At 52.9% G+C, this 11,359-nt stretch overlaps 3 protein-coding genes across 3 annotated transcripts; all 3 read right to left on the bottom strand.

Moving 5' to 3' along the window:
- Positions 1-92: 92 nt before the first annotated feature.
- On the bottom strand, positions 93-3,944 carry Ctrl (chymotrypsin like). The gene is made up of 7 exons (XM_050143895.1): positions 2,249-3,944; positions 1,651-1,754; positions 1,482-1,561; positions 975-1,056; positions 640-820; positions 429-562; positions 93-340 (listed from the first exon to the last, which is right to left on the bottom strand). The coding sequence occupies exons 1-7, from the start codon at positions 2,298-2,300 to the stop codon at positions 179-181; spliced, it is 795 nt and encodes a 264-aa protein (XP_049999852.1). The 5' UTR covers positions 2,301-3,944; the 3' UTR covers positions 93-178.
- An 89-nt stretch (positions 3,945-4,033) lies between these two features.
- Positions 4,034-6,554, bottom strand: Psmb10 (proteasome 20S subunit beta 10). Its single transcript, XM_050143894.1, has 8 exons — positions 6,347-6,554; positions 6,057-6,144; positions 5,874-5,971; positions 5,619-5,759; positions 5,236-5,351; positions 5,065-5,123; positions 4,323-4,474; positions 4,034-4,218 (listed from the first exon to the last, which is right to left on the bottom strand). Exons 1-8 carry the CDS (start codon positions 6,400-6,402, stop codon positions 4,107-4,109), a joined length of 822 nt encoding a protein of 273 aa, XP_049999851.1. The 5' UTR covers positions 6,403-6,554; the 3' UTR covers positions 4,034-4,106.
- A 1,480-nt stretch (positions 6,555-8,034) lies between these two features.
- Positions 8,035-11,296, bottom strand: Lcat (lecithin-cholesterol acyltransferase). The gene is made up of 6 exons (XM_050143781.1): positions 11,006-11,296; positions 10,133-10,289; positions 9,940-10,055; positions 9,747-9,842; positions 9,443-9,667; positions 8,035-8,627 (listed from the first exon to the last, which is right to left on the bottom strand). The coding sequence occupies exons 1-6, from the start codon at positions 11,157-11,159 to the stop codon at positions 8,053-8,055; spliced, it is 1,323 nt and encodes a 440-aa protein (XP_049999738.1). The 5' UTR covers positions 11,160-11,296; the 3' UTR covers positions 8,035-8,052.
- Positions 11,297-11,359: the final 63 nt, after the last annotated feature.

Raw genomic sequence — 11,359 nt, 5'->3', positions numbered from 1 at the left:
TTGGATTGTTCAAAAAGATGAGTCGGGGCCACAGCCTGGGGTAGCAAAGTCCAGGTCAGGGGGAGAGCTCCTGAGAGCCTCTCCTTTCCACTAAATCAAGACAGAGGACAAGGCTACACAAAAGAACTGAGCCTGGTGTCTTTATTGAATTGGGATGGGGAAAGGATCTGCAGACAGTTTAGTTGTAGGCCATGACCTGGTTGATCCAGGTGCTGAACTTGCTCACGCGGGCATATACGGCTGGGGCCTTCACATTGCAGTTCTCAGTGCCCCAGGAGACAATGCCAACTAACACCCAGGCATTTCCTTTCTGGCAGACAAGGGGGCCTCCTGAGTCACCCTGAAAGGGAAGGAAAGGGGGAAAGTTGGGATGGCAGTTGAGGAAGTATCCCATGGGACAGTACAGAGGACAGGGTGCCTGTGCTTACCTGACATGAAGAGACACCCGAGGCTCCTGCACAGATCATGGAGTCAGTAACACCTGAACCCCAGTACTGCCGGCACTGGTTCACAGTGACCAGGGGTAGAACTGCTTGCTGCAGACGTGCTGGTGTCACGTTGCCTGTGGGCCAAGAAAAGTGGTCAGGCTGGCCCAGGATGCTTCTTCCAGGCTCCCCTCGTTCTCACCCAAGTTCTTACCCACACCACTGGTGCGGCCCCAGCCAGTGGTGACACATTTGAGGCCTTCAGGCAGTGCCTCATTGGAGGAAGCCAGGCAGACTGGTGAGATTCGTGCCGTGTACTGGGCTGGTGAGGCGAGCTTCAGGAGGGTCACATCATTGTTCAGAGTGTTGGGGTCCCAGTTAGGGTGTGTGATGGCCTACGGAGCCAGGAGAGAGCCATGGGAAGCTGGAGCATGCGCAAGTACCCAAGGTTGGCGCCGAGGGGTAGGTTGGGGCATGCTTGAGTTTCTGTGTCCAAAGCAGACCACCTAAAGCCCATTGTCCTTTGTACACGTGCAGCCAGGGACTTACCTTCGAGATGGAGCGCACTTGCACAGGCTCGGCATTGGAAGATCGGTCATATTCTCCCAAAACAACTAAGTGTCGTCCAGCACTGCAAGGATAATGGGAATGGGAATTCAGACCCTGAAATTCCTGTAAACAACTTGTTTTCTTCTACTCTGAGCAGCCTGCAGCTGCTCTGAGCACGAGACCCTGATGGCAGGGGAGTGGTTTCTGATTGGTCTGCAGCTGAAAGATTCTGAGAGCTGGGGCGTGACCAGAGCACTATATAAGCTGCCCCTGAACACATTAAAGGGGACATTCTTGGGGAATTCAGGGATGACCTCTGTCTCTGTGTATTTGTGTGTTTCAATCTCCAGCCCCTTGCCTGGCTTGTGGACTGTCCCGTGGTACGCTACAGGTGTAGTACAGGCGCTGTACAGGTGCTACAGGACCGTAGTATGTGTAGTATGTAGCGGGGATGCTACAAGGAAAAAGAAAGAGATGGACTGGGCAGGGCAGGTAGATTACACTCACACGACTCCACAGTGAGCAGCAGTGACTACCCAGTTCTGGCTGATGAGAGAACCACCACAGAAGTGGAAGCCATTGGTTTCCTAGGGTCAAAAGTCAGATACGTGAATGGGCTTCAGTTACCCATAGGCATAAAACATACAGGACCCTGACCCACTCCTAGAGTGTGTACCTGTAGAGACACCTGCCAGGGCCAGGAGCCTGACACTGCGTTCTGCCCATTGACAATCCTCTGGCTGTAGCTCAATGCAGGTGTGATGGCAGGAACACCACAGCCTGGGCATAGTAGGGTGGTGAGTATCCACATCCCAGCCCACCTCACCATCCCTTCTCGCTCAAGGCCCCCACGCTGTGTATTCCAGAGGGATCCAGATCACAAGGATTTCTCACTAGCCCTTCTCCTGAGTGTCTTTTAGGCATACACAGCTGTCTCGGCTACCCCATCCTACCAGCCCTCAAATCCTGTGCACATCACATCCCCCAGCCTGGTGCTGATATTCTCCAGGCCACTGTTCTCCCTGATCTCTGGGGTCATCTCCTTGGCCTTCTGTTAGTCTGCTTTGCTTAGACTATGCATATCTTTCATGTTTTCTCAGGTCTGGCTCAATCGTCTGACTCATTTGTTTTTTTAGCCTAAGTACATTAGTTTTCCTTTGCCTGTACTGTCCACTTTCCTTCTAGCCAGGCCGACTCCTCTAGTCCCCTAAACAGGAGCTGGAAGCTAAGTTGCCCTAAGTTGATTGGTCAGGATTGGTCCCCAGCCCACTTACCCCAGGAGGAGCCAAGGAGGACCAGGCTAAGGGTTAGGCTGAGCAGTAACATTGTGGAAGATAATGAAGTTGAGAATGGCCTGGCTTTATTTATGGGTATCCTTGTCCTTGGGCAGAAGCCTTGGGCTTGAGACTAGGCCAGCTGTGTGGTCTTAGCACACTCCCACACCAGCCTAGGAGAGGTCTTCTTAGGCCAAAGTCCTTGGAATTATCAAGTATCCAGGTGTGAGGCTCCCACCTTGGGGAGGTGGCTCCCCAAGTCTTGCCTTCCTATTGGCTTTCTGAGCCACCTCCTATCCCAAGTGTTGGTCACTGGAAACTAAGGACATATGTGTAACTAGGTGTAAAATACCAAACTGGTGGCTGGGAATTATGAAGTTTCCCAGGGCTGTCAGGAGTCCTGGACTCCCAGAGAAGCCTGCTCAGAACATGCAGGTACCATGACTGGTGCCTTTGCCGTGAAGGCCAGGGATGGAGATTCTGAATCTTAACAGACATCATCTCGGATTCCTCATCAGTGTGGAACAGGAGTCAGAGGTTTGCCCAGAGAGGTGGGATGGGACAGTTCTAAGGCCTATATTGCCAAAAGTGTGAGTGAGCCCTCAGGGACAGACTCTGGACTGAAGTTGGAAGCACAAGAGTGACAGCCGTGACATCTGTTTCTAGACCCCAGATTTCCATGGGCAAGAACTGTCCACAGTGCATTTGTTATTGAGCTCCAGGCTGAACTAAATCAATGGAGAGATGGTGTCTGTGTGTGCAGAGTTGCAACAGGTGAGTTGGCTTAAATTTTTCTAGAATATCAAAGGCTTTGACTGACTCAAGAATACCTCAGCCTAGGGGAGGGACTGGGAGGAGGAGGAGGGGAAAGGTAGTCAGGATGTAAAATGAATAAATAAAAATTAAAAAAAATAATACCCCAGTCTGAAAAGTGCAACAAGTGAACGGGTGAATAAAGAGGTGGATAGAAATAAGATCAAATCCAACAAAATATGAATTATAACCTGATGGACACTTGGATGCTTAGTGAGCTGTTCTCTTAACTTTACTACTGCATATACATTTTTTCATAATAAAATGTCAGGGAACACAAAGTCAGGGGCCAAAGATGTCCAGCCTGGAGGAGAAGAACCTCTCTGGAGAATGTGGCTTATTCATTCTGAAGACCCAGTGGGGCTTAGCTACTCTGAGAGCAGGATGTTCCCAGCAGCAACCCAGGGGCTGGGCCCTTGGTGGATGCTTAGCAAAAATTTCTTGTTAAATGTGTCATCTTCCCCCATGAGTTCACGACCCCTTTCAGCCCAGAGAGCTTGGAATCCATCTCCCTACTCACAGCCCCGCGTGTGCAGACAAGGCCCAGCTTTTCACCAGTGGCTCACACATGCCAGGTCATTTGAGGGGTGCCATAAAGTTAGAGGCCCTGTAGGTGGATGAGGGGTGCTTGGTGAGAACAGTTGCTCTATCAGCAGTTTAGCCCCCTTAGGACCCCGGGTGGACTTGGTGGCAATAGGGCAACACTGATAAGCCAGGGAACGGCAATGAGTAGGGGCTGTCCATGGGGTCGTTCAAGATGGAGACTGGGGGGAGGGGTATGCTTCCACCGTGTGGAATTAGGTTTGGGATGACAGGATGTAGCTTTCCACCTCAAAGCCTGTAGTGCTGACTAGAGCTGGGATCCTAGACAGACCCCTGAGGTGATGATGAAGGAACCAGGCCTGTGGTCCTTAGATGCCCCAGGCACAAAGCTCCTATGGCTCTTTGTCCCACTCCTCTCAAAAATGACAAGAGTCTTTTGTTTAAGTGTTTGTATTTCCCGGGTTTATTCCCCCTTGTTCCAAGCTCTAAGTCTTAGGCCACTTTATTCCACCTCCATGGCCTGCACGGTTTCCTCCAGAAGCTCCAGGTTCAGGGGCCTCACTTCCTGGGTCAGGACAGCTGTGGTTCCAGGAGCAAAGTGGTACCGGGCAGCTCTAGAAGAGAGGAGGGCCAGCGCTTCAGTGTGCAGCCTTTCAGCGTGCAGCCTGGCAGTACTCCAGGCCGGCCGGCCGGCTGTCCTCCCTTCCCCTGGTCCTACCTCTGCACGGGCTTTGTGGGTGAGCTCAGTGTCCGCAGCAGCTTGGCACCTGCTGCAGTGATCACACACGCATCCACGCTGCCTCCAGAGCCCAGGTCACCCAGGATCCCTGCAGTGATGGCTTCCACCAACAGCTCTTGGGCAGCCTCCAGCTGTGGTAGTGTGAATGAGGTTAGGGAGCCTGGTGTGGTCTCACGTTAACCTGGGGACTTTGTTAATCTTGAAGCCTAGACAGTCGGCCCTTTGTGCAAGCCCAACCTCCTTTCTCTCCTGCCAGTCAAAATTCCAGTCCCTCGGCTTCTGACTTGCTTTCTCCCCAAACCCCGTGTTGCTTCCACCCACTGGTCCCCCTGTACAAGCTTCTCAGTGTCCCTTACACTTCCAGGGCCCTTCCGGCCGTCTTCCCACCCACCAATCTAGTCCTCTGTCACTAAGTGTCTCTCTGGGCCTTAGTTATTCCTGAAGCACATAGTGGCCAATTTCTATCGCACTCCAAAGTCCAGACCTCAAACCTCATATAGAACCGCACTGGGCTTTACCTCTTCCTTCAGTTAACGATCATTTGTGAGCATCTCTCAGTGGTATAAGTTTGGTTACTGACTGGACCTTCAGCATTATTCGGTCCCTACTCAGGTGTCACCTTCTTCCCCTCCAAGCCTTCCTTACTTGGCCAGGTTTTTTGTTTTGTTTTGTTTTACACTCCCCACCTGTGAGCATGAAGTAATGGACAGAAGTCGCTCACCGTCATGTTTGGCTGGAACCGGTCCTCCAGTAGGGCCAAGGCCGCATCCTGTCCAGAGCCTACAGGTGGGAAGGGACATCTGAAGTCAGCTGTTACTGCCTACTCTGGAGAACAAACCTTGAAGGTAGTGTTGCAGGGGCAGGATTTGTGGGAAAAGGAGGAAGCACTCACCCAGAGCCGTAAAGAGCAGACGGCTGTAGGAACCGTGGGGGTGTACTCCATAGAGTTGTGGCCCGGTCAGGTCAACCCCGCCCACGATCAGTGATGCTCCCACGTGGCCTTGATACCTGTGGATAAGTGGGCGCTGTTAGTGCCAACTGGAGCTGGCTCCGCCTCTTATGCCAGTTCTAGGTCTGAGTCCCTCCCCTTCCTGTGACCTGGCGTCCTATGATTGATGTGGCTTCTTCCGGAATTCAGTTTTGGCCACACCTGCCTGGCTTCTTCCGCAGGTTGCAGCCTCGCCTTTTCCTTGCGCCCACCCCCACCCCCGTCAACCCCCCCTACCTGCAAGTAAATGACCCTCGCTGGGGATCATCTTTACCCCACCTCCTCACCGGAAGAGTGTCTGGCGCAGGATACGGGTGACCGTGGCCACCCGAGGCTCACGACCGGTGGACAGTGCGTGTAGCTCCATCTTGGAAGCTGCCATCCGCGTGGTCATCTCAGTGTCTGCAGCTACTCCAGCCCCACAGCAGCTGAGGGGAAAGGGATGGTGGGTGTAGACTGGGACGTGCAGGGACAGAGGAGGGCGTGAGTGACAGACGGTGCAGCGTTTGTCTGAGTGTGGGGACTGAGCTGGGGATTCTTACTAGATTTTGGGAGCGATGAAGTGGATCTTCTCGCAGCTTTTGTCAACCACGACCGAATCGTTAGTGGCCCGCGTATCGGCACCCAGAATAACTCCATCCTGCAGAGGAAGAGCCCAGCCTTAGTGCCCACGCGATCTCCGCAGTGGCGCCAACCTAACCCTCCAGTCCTATCGCCCTGCTCACTCGGAACACGAGTCCCGCGATGGTAGTCCCGGTCTTGCGTGCATGAGGGACCCGAAGGCCCGACAGGACTTGTTCCAAGGACGCATTCCTGCAAACAGTGGGGTGACTCACGTTTCAATTCTGCTTCTAGGGAGAGCCCTTGAACCGGCCCCCCAAACTATCTCTACTTTCCTCATTTCCTGGGTTAAGCCCCTACTTGGTCACCCAACATAAGGCTCCCCCACTTCCACCAGTAAAAAAAGGCCGCCTACTGTCGACAGCTCTCAACTAGAACTCCACTCCCCCTTCACCTCTGGCAGTTCTCGAAAGAGAAGCCTCCTCTGTGTTCCACTGCCTGCTTCAGCATCTCGGGTCAGGGAAGCCAGCCGAGATCCGGGGGTCGATCAGATGAAAAGAGTGAAGCCCGTGGGGCGAAGCAGAAAAGCGTCTGCCTCGGCTTCGGTGGGGTTGTACAGGACGCTTAGGGCTTCCCACTTTCGGTTTCACCTCCACCCCTGGTCAGAGGCTGCAGGCGCTTTGTGCGTCTTCTGTTTCACTTTCACCTTTGCCTGGTTCCAGGGAGCTTGAGGAAGGGGCTGTTGTACCCCTTGCCAGGTCTTCCATGGCGCTCCTCAGTTCCTCCATCCCCCTCTTATCTGACTGCAAGCCCATACATATATGCAGGCAAAACACTCCACCACATAACTCTTGAAGTATAAATGAAGCCCTTTTAGGTTTAATTGTGTTCTAGTGATGCCAGGTGCCCACCAAGGTCAGAAAAGGGCATTAGATTCCCTGGAACGAACGATTGTGAACCATTTGGTGTACCATGTGGGTGCTGGGAGCCCAACCCAGGTCTTCTGCAAGTGCAACAAGTGCTCTTAACTTCTGAGCCATCTCTCCAGCCCCAAATTAAGCCCTCTTTAGCTGAATTGCCATTCTTTTAGATCCCAAGCTTCCTAGACTTTTTGGTTTTTGAGACAGGGTTGCTCCATGTAGCCCTGGCTGTGCTGGAACTCAATCTGTAGACCAGGCTGGCCTGAATGCAGAGATTAAAAACGTGTAGTGCCATCACCTAGCTCTAAACGTATTTATTTACTTATTTACTTACTTATTTATTCGAGACAGGGTTTCTCTGTTTAACCCTGGCTGTCCTGGAACTAGCTCTGTAGACCATTGTGTTCTGCTTGCATGCCAGAAGAGGGCACCAGATCTCATTATAGATGGTTATGAGCCATCTCATATGGTTGCTGGGCTGGAAAATGAACTCAGGACCTCTCTGGAGGAGCAGCCAGTGCTCTTAACTCAGAGCCATCTCTCCAGCCCCAATTTTATATTCTTAACAGATCTCCAGCTCTCAGCTCCCATATTATAAACTCTATTGATTTATTTAGTTTAGTCTTTTTTTTTTTTTTTTTTTTTTTTTGAGGCAGGGTTTCTCTGTCTAGCCCTGGCTGTCATGAAACTCACTTTGTAGACCAGGTTGGCCTCAAACTCAGAAATCCGCCTGTCTCTGTCTCCTTAGTGCTGGGATTAAAAACATGTGTACCACCATCGCCCAGCCATATTTATTTATTTATTGTTTTTGAGACAAGGTCTATGTGGCCCTGGCTATCCTGGAACTATATAGATCAGGCTGGCCTCGAACTCACAGAGATCTGCCTGCCTCCACCTCCCAAATGCTGGGATTAAAGGCATGTACCACCACCACCTGGTCCTATTTTAAACTCTTATCCAACTAGAATTCGAATCATATGTCTCTGTGTCCCATTCCAACAGCTGTACCTATATTTGAATACTGGCACAGGTGCTGTGAAGGAAGGCAAAGGGCAGGCTTTCTGAGCAGCTCAACCAGGGCAATGAGATGCTATACCTCTCATTGTTCAGTTCAGTGGCAGGCTTAGCAAAGCCTATCTCACCTCGTGCGCCTCTGGGTTGGGTGATACATGAATCTAAGGATCCTACTAGTGCCTTCCATTTAACCCACGACTCACAGGACTTATAACAGCGAAGGTCTTTATTCAGGGGGTGGGGGACCTGGGCTGGCAGCGGGGGACGCAGGAGTACCATGACGGTAGGCACCCAGGAGAATGGCGTTGATATGTTCCAGTGTGTTATTGCTGAAGACCATGTTGAGATGCTCGGTCCCATTCATGGGCAGCAGGTGCACAGGCTGTGACTGGCGGCCCCGCCACCGGCCACAGAGCTCAGTGCTTCGTGTGGCGACAGTGTCATCCCCATCCTCGTAGAGCGCAGCCACTGGGTCTTTGTAGGGGAAGCTATGGTCATAGATGTAGGTGCCGGGTGTGGGCAGACCCACACCATACAGACAGTACACTTCCACACCAGGCGCAGGAAGGCCCGCCAGTAGGTCACGTGACTGCAGCCACATGTACCATCCTTCTTCAAAATGCAGATCCTCAAAAAAACGCTTGAAGTCTTGGCCTGTGTAGTTGAAGTTTGGGGTGGAAATGAACACGTGGTCTTCAGGCCAGACCTGGCGGGCTGGAAACATCCAGGGTGACGTCGTGGTGATGCGCTGCTCCTCTCTCAGCTTGATGCTGGACATGATCGGGATGCCCTGGTTGTCGCCTGTGGGACAGGAAGCACTCAGCCCTGTCCGGGCCCCGTCCTGACCTTGATTCCAAGACCCAGACCAAAGCAGGCCTGGTGTCCAGTCAGGTGCTCAAGCTTGAAGAGGCCATGTTGCTACTTCTGTAAACCAGAGCTATGGGGCCTCAAACGGTGTGTCAGTTAAAAAGAGTGAGATCTGTGGTGTGTGTGTGTGTGTGTGTGTGCATGCGTGTGTACTGGCTATTCTTCCTCAGGTCCTGTATGGGGCCTATGCTGCAGGGTGGTCACAGGATTGTATTTTTGGAGGATTAGATGGTGTCTGTTTACAGTCAGTGACATAGTCTGGTGAGTTACTCACTAGACTGTGAACTTCCACAGTGAAGGCTGGGCCTTGCTGTGCCCAGTATAAAACGGTACTCAGTGAGTGGTGGCTGTATTAGTGTTGGGTTCCTGGGGAAGCTACTCAAAAAACACAGAGCATGAGGTCTGGCCATGCTGTGGCAAATACGTCCTCAATAAAACAGATTCCTGGGCATGGGGCTCCAGAGAGCAAAAAGCAGCTAAAAGCCAGAGGATGTGGGGCTACATAGAGCAAATCAGAAGCTGACAGACTACTGGGATTGACTTCCTCCATCACCTCCCTTATCATCACTAAGGACTCTGCAAGGGAACATCCTAATGGTACTGTCTTCAAGGAGCTGGGCAGCCGGTGTGCCCCACAGACAATTTCCCTGGGCGACACTGTGAGCACAGTTGGAGTGACAGCCAGCTCTGTGATCTGCTTCATCCCTTCCTCACCCCACACAGGACAACAGCGATCAAAAGCTCCTCACCTGAGGCCAGGACCAGCATGGGCTTGACAGAGCCACCCCATGGAGCCCCAAGAGAGATAAAACCATCAATGAAGCGGTCTTTCCAGGACTGAGGCTGGCGCAGTAAGAAATACAGCACATGTAGGCAGCCCAGGCTATGCCCAATAAGGAAGACAGGCTTCCCGTACGCAGCATGCATCTCCTCTACCAGCCCTGCCAGCTTCTGGTAATATTCCTCTTGCTGGCCTGGAGACGGGTAGACATCAGGACAGTTAGGGTCTGGGACCACCTGTCATACCCCAGCCCCTCACCTGCAAGCACTTACTGGGTTCCAAACGCCAGTCATAGGGTGCGGCCCGCACCGTCTCATCCCGCACATACCCATTGTTAACCAGATTCTGGACCAGTGTGTGCATGTAACCTGCGGGGAGGCAGCAACACAGGGGGCTCTGTCCATGACACCGCTAGGCCAGCCTGATAGCCAAGAAGAGCCCCTGCCTTTCCCTGAGCACACACACCTGCTAGCTTGTTGTCGTCTAAGTACTCAACAGAGTAGGTCTTGCCAAAGCCAGGGACACGGATCTGTACACCAGGAGCATTGGACACGCGCCCAGAGCTGCGATTGTAGACAACCCTAGGGACAGTGGGACATTTAGCAGCCAGCAGCCGAAGGGTAATGTGTAGGGGCTGGGTAGGGCACATGGGACATACCTGGTATTATCAATCCAGCAGTCCACCCCAAGGGGTAGAAACATATTGAGATCCAGGAAGATGGTGAAGAAGTCCTCTGTCTTGCGGTAGCACAACCAGTTCACCACATCTGGTTTATCCAGCTTGGCTTCTAGACGATTCCCCAGGCAGCCAGGTACTGTGGGCACCAGCTTTTGTTCTGTCTGGACTTAGCTTCTCTCCACACCCCGAACCCTATCACCAAGAAAGCCCACCCCTCCATCTCCCGCACCCTCAGGGTTCTGGTGACACTTATCCTCTCTCCGTCATACTTCTTACAGTCCCACCAGTTCTGCAGATTCCAGACTCCCTTCAGGCAGGGAAGGTGCAGGAACCAAGGCCGCTGCCCTCCGCCCCCACAAAACAAACATCCAGCTTGGCTTTCCATTATTGCCAAAGTCCAAAGAGAGAACAAATAGGTACAGGGGAACAGGGGCTGGGCCTAGAGCAAGGGGCAGGCCTTTCTGGACCTCTACTGTCCTGTCCTGGACTAGGTGTCTTGTTCTTGGTAAGGCAGAAGCCAAGGAAGCAGTGGGCTTAACCCAGTATCCAGTGTGTCTGGAATTGGCCACAGCTCACGCTGCCCTGTCCAAAGCCGTAGGCAAACTGCATCCCATTCGCCGACCACCACCCCATCCCAAACCCCTGAAGAAGACAACCTGGAGACAGAACAGTGTGAAGGGAAAGGGGCAGTGTCTCTGTAGAACAAACCCTTGACCCTTCCCCGTACCAAGTCTGGCATGAGGGCTAATGGTGGAGACGGCAGAACCTTGACAGCATCTGCTGCTGTCAGGTGTTAGGACCCAGGGTCCCCAAGGTCTCGTTTGATGCATCAGGGACCTAGTGGGGGCTTACCTAGGATGACAGGCCTTGTGTGGTTACTGAGTTCAGCCTTGGGCGTGGTGTGCGGGGGGAAGAGCACATTGAGGAGCCAGAAGGGGGCAGCGGGAGGGAGCAGCAGCCCCAAAAGCAGCAGCACCCACTGCCATGGGGAGCCAGGTAGCCCCATTCCAGCCCAGTGCCTACTGCCAGATGAGGCAGTCCTGGGCTGGCCTTATCTAGACCGGGGATGGGAGGGGCCCCAGGGCCAGAGGGAGGGGCAGAACCACCAATGGGGGTGGCCAGGAAGGGGCATAGCCTTAGGGATCTGGCTCTGGGTTTGGGTTCAGTTCAGTCTTTCTTCCCTTGGCGCCACGGGAAAAAGAGCTG

This window comes from Alexandromys fortis, unplaced genomic scaffold, assembly GCF_014885135.2.
Source record: "Alexandromys fortis isolate MF-2015 unplaced genomic scaffold, M_Fortis_MF-2015_v1.1 scaffold_1, whole genome shotgun sequence".
Lineage (NCBI taxonomy): Eukaryota > Metazoa > Chordata > Mammalia > Rodentia > Cricetidae > Alexandromys > Alexandromys fortis.
The sequence above is the reverse complement of the archived record's forward strand: the minus strand, read 5'-3'. Positions and strand labels throughout refer to the sequence as shown.

Excerpts from the sequence above, each read along its gene's own strand:
- Ctrl (XM_050143895.1), bottom strand. The coding sequence starts at position 2,300 with ATGTTACTGCTCAGCCTAACCCTTAGCCTGGTCCTCCTTGGCTCCTCC. Across the intron at positions 1,057-1,481 it reads GCTGCTCACTGTGGAGTCGT|TGCTGGACGACACTTAGTTG; the intron begins GTGAGTGTAATC and ends TTATCCTTGCAG. Across the intron at positions 563-639 it reads GGGCCGCACCAGTGGTGTGG|GCAACGTGACACCAGCACGT; the intron begins GTAAGAACTTGG and ends CTTGGCCCACAG.
- Psmb10 (XM_050143894.1), bottom strand. The coding sequence starts at position 6,402 with ATGCTGAAGCAGGCAGTGGAACACAGAGGAGGCTTCTCTTTCGAGAAC. Across the intron at positions 5,972-6,056 it reads TCGCGGGACTCGTGTTCCGA|GATGGAGTTATTCTGGGTGC; the intron begins GTGAGCAGGGCG and ends CTTCCTCTGCAG. Across the intron at positions 4,475-5,064 it reads GGTTCCAGCCAAACATGACG|CTGGAGGCTGCCCAAGAGCT; the intron begins GTGAGCGACTTC and ends ACACTACCACAG.
- Lcat (XM_050143781.1), bottom strand. The coding sequence starts at position 11,159 with ATGGGGCTACCTGGCTCCCCATGGCAGTGGGTGCTGCTGCTTTTGGGG. Across the intron at positions 10,290-11,005 it reads CACAAGGCCTGTCATCCTAG|TACCTGGCTGCCTGGGGAAT; the intron begins GTAAGCCCCCAC and ends TGGTGCCCACAG. Across the intron at positions 9,668-9,746 it reads TGACTGGCGTTTGGAACCCA|GCCAGCAAGAGGAATATTAC; the intron begins GTAAGTGCTTGC and ends ACCCGTCTCCAG.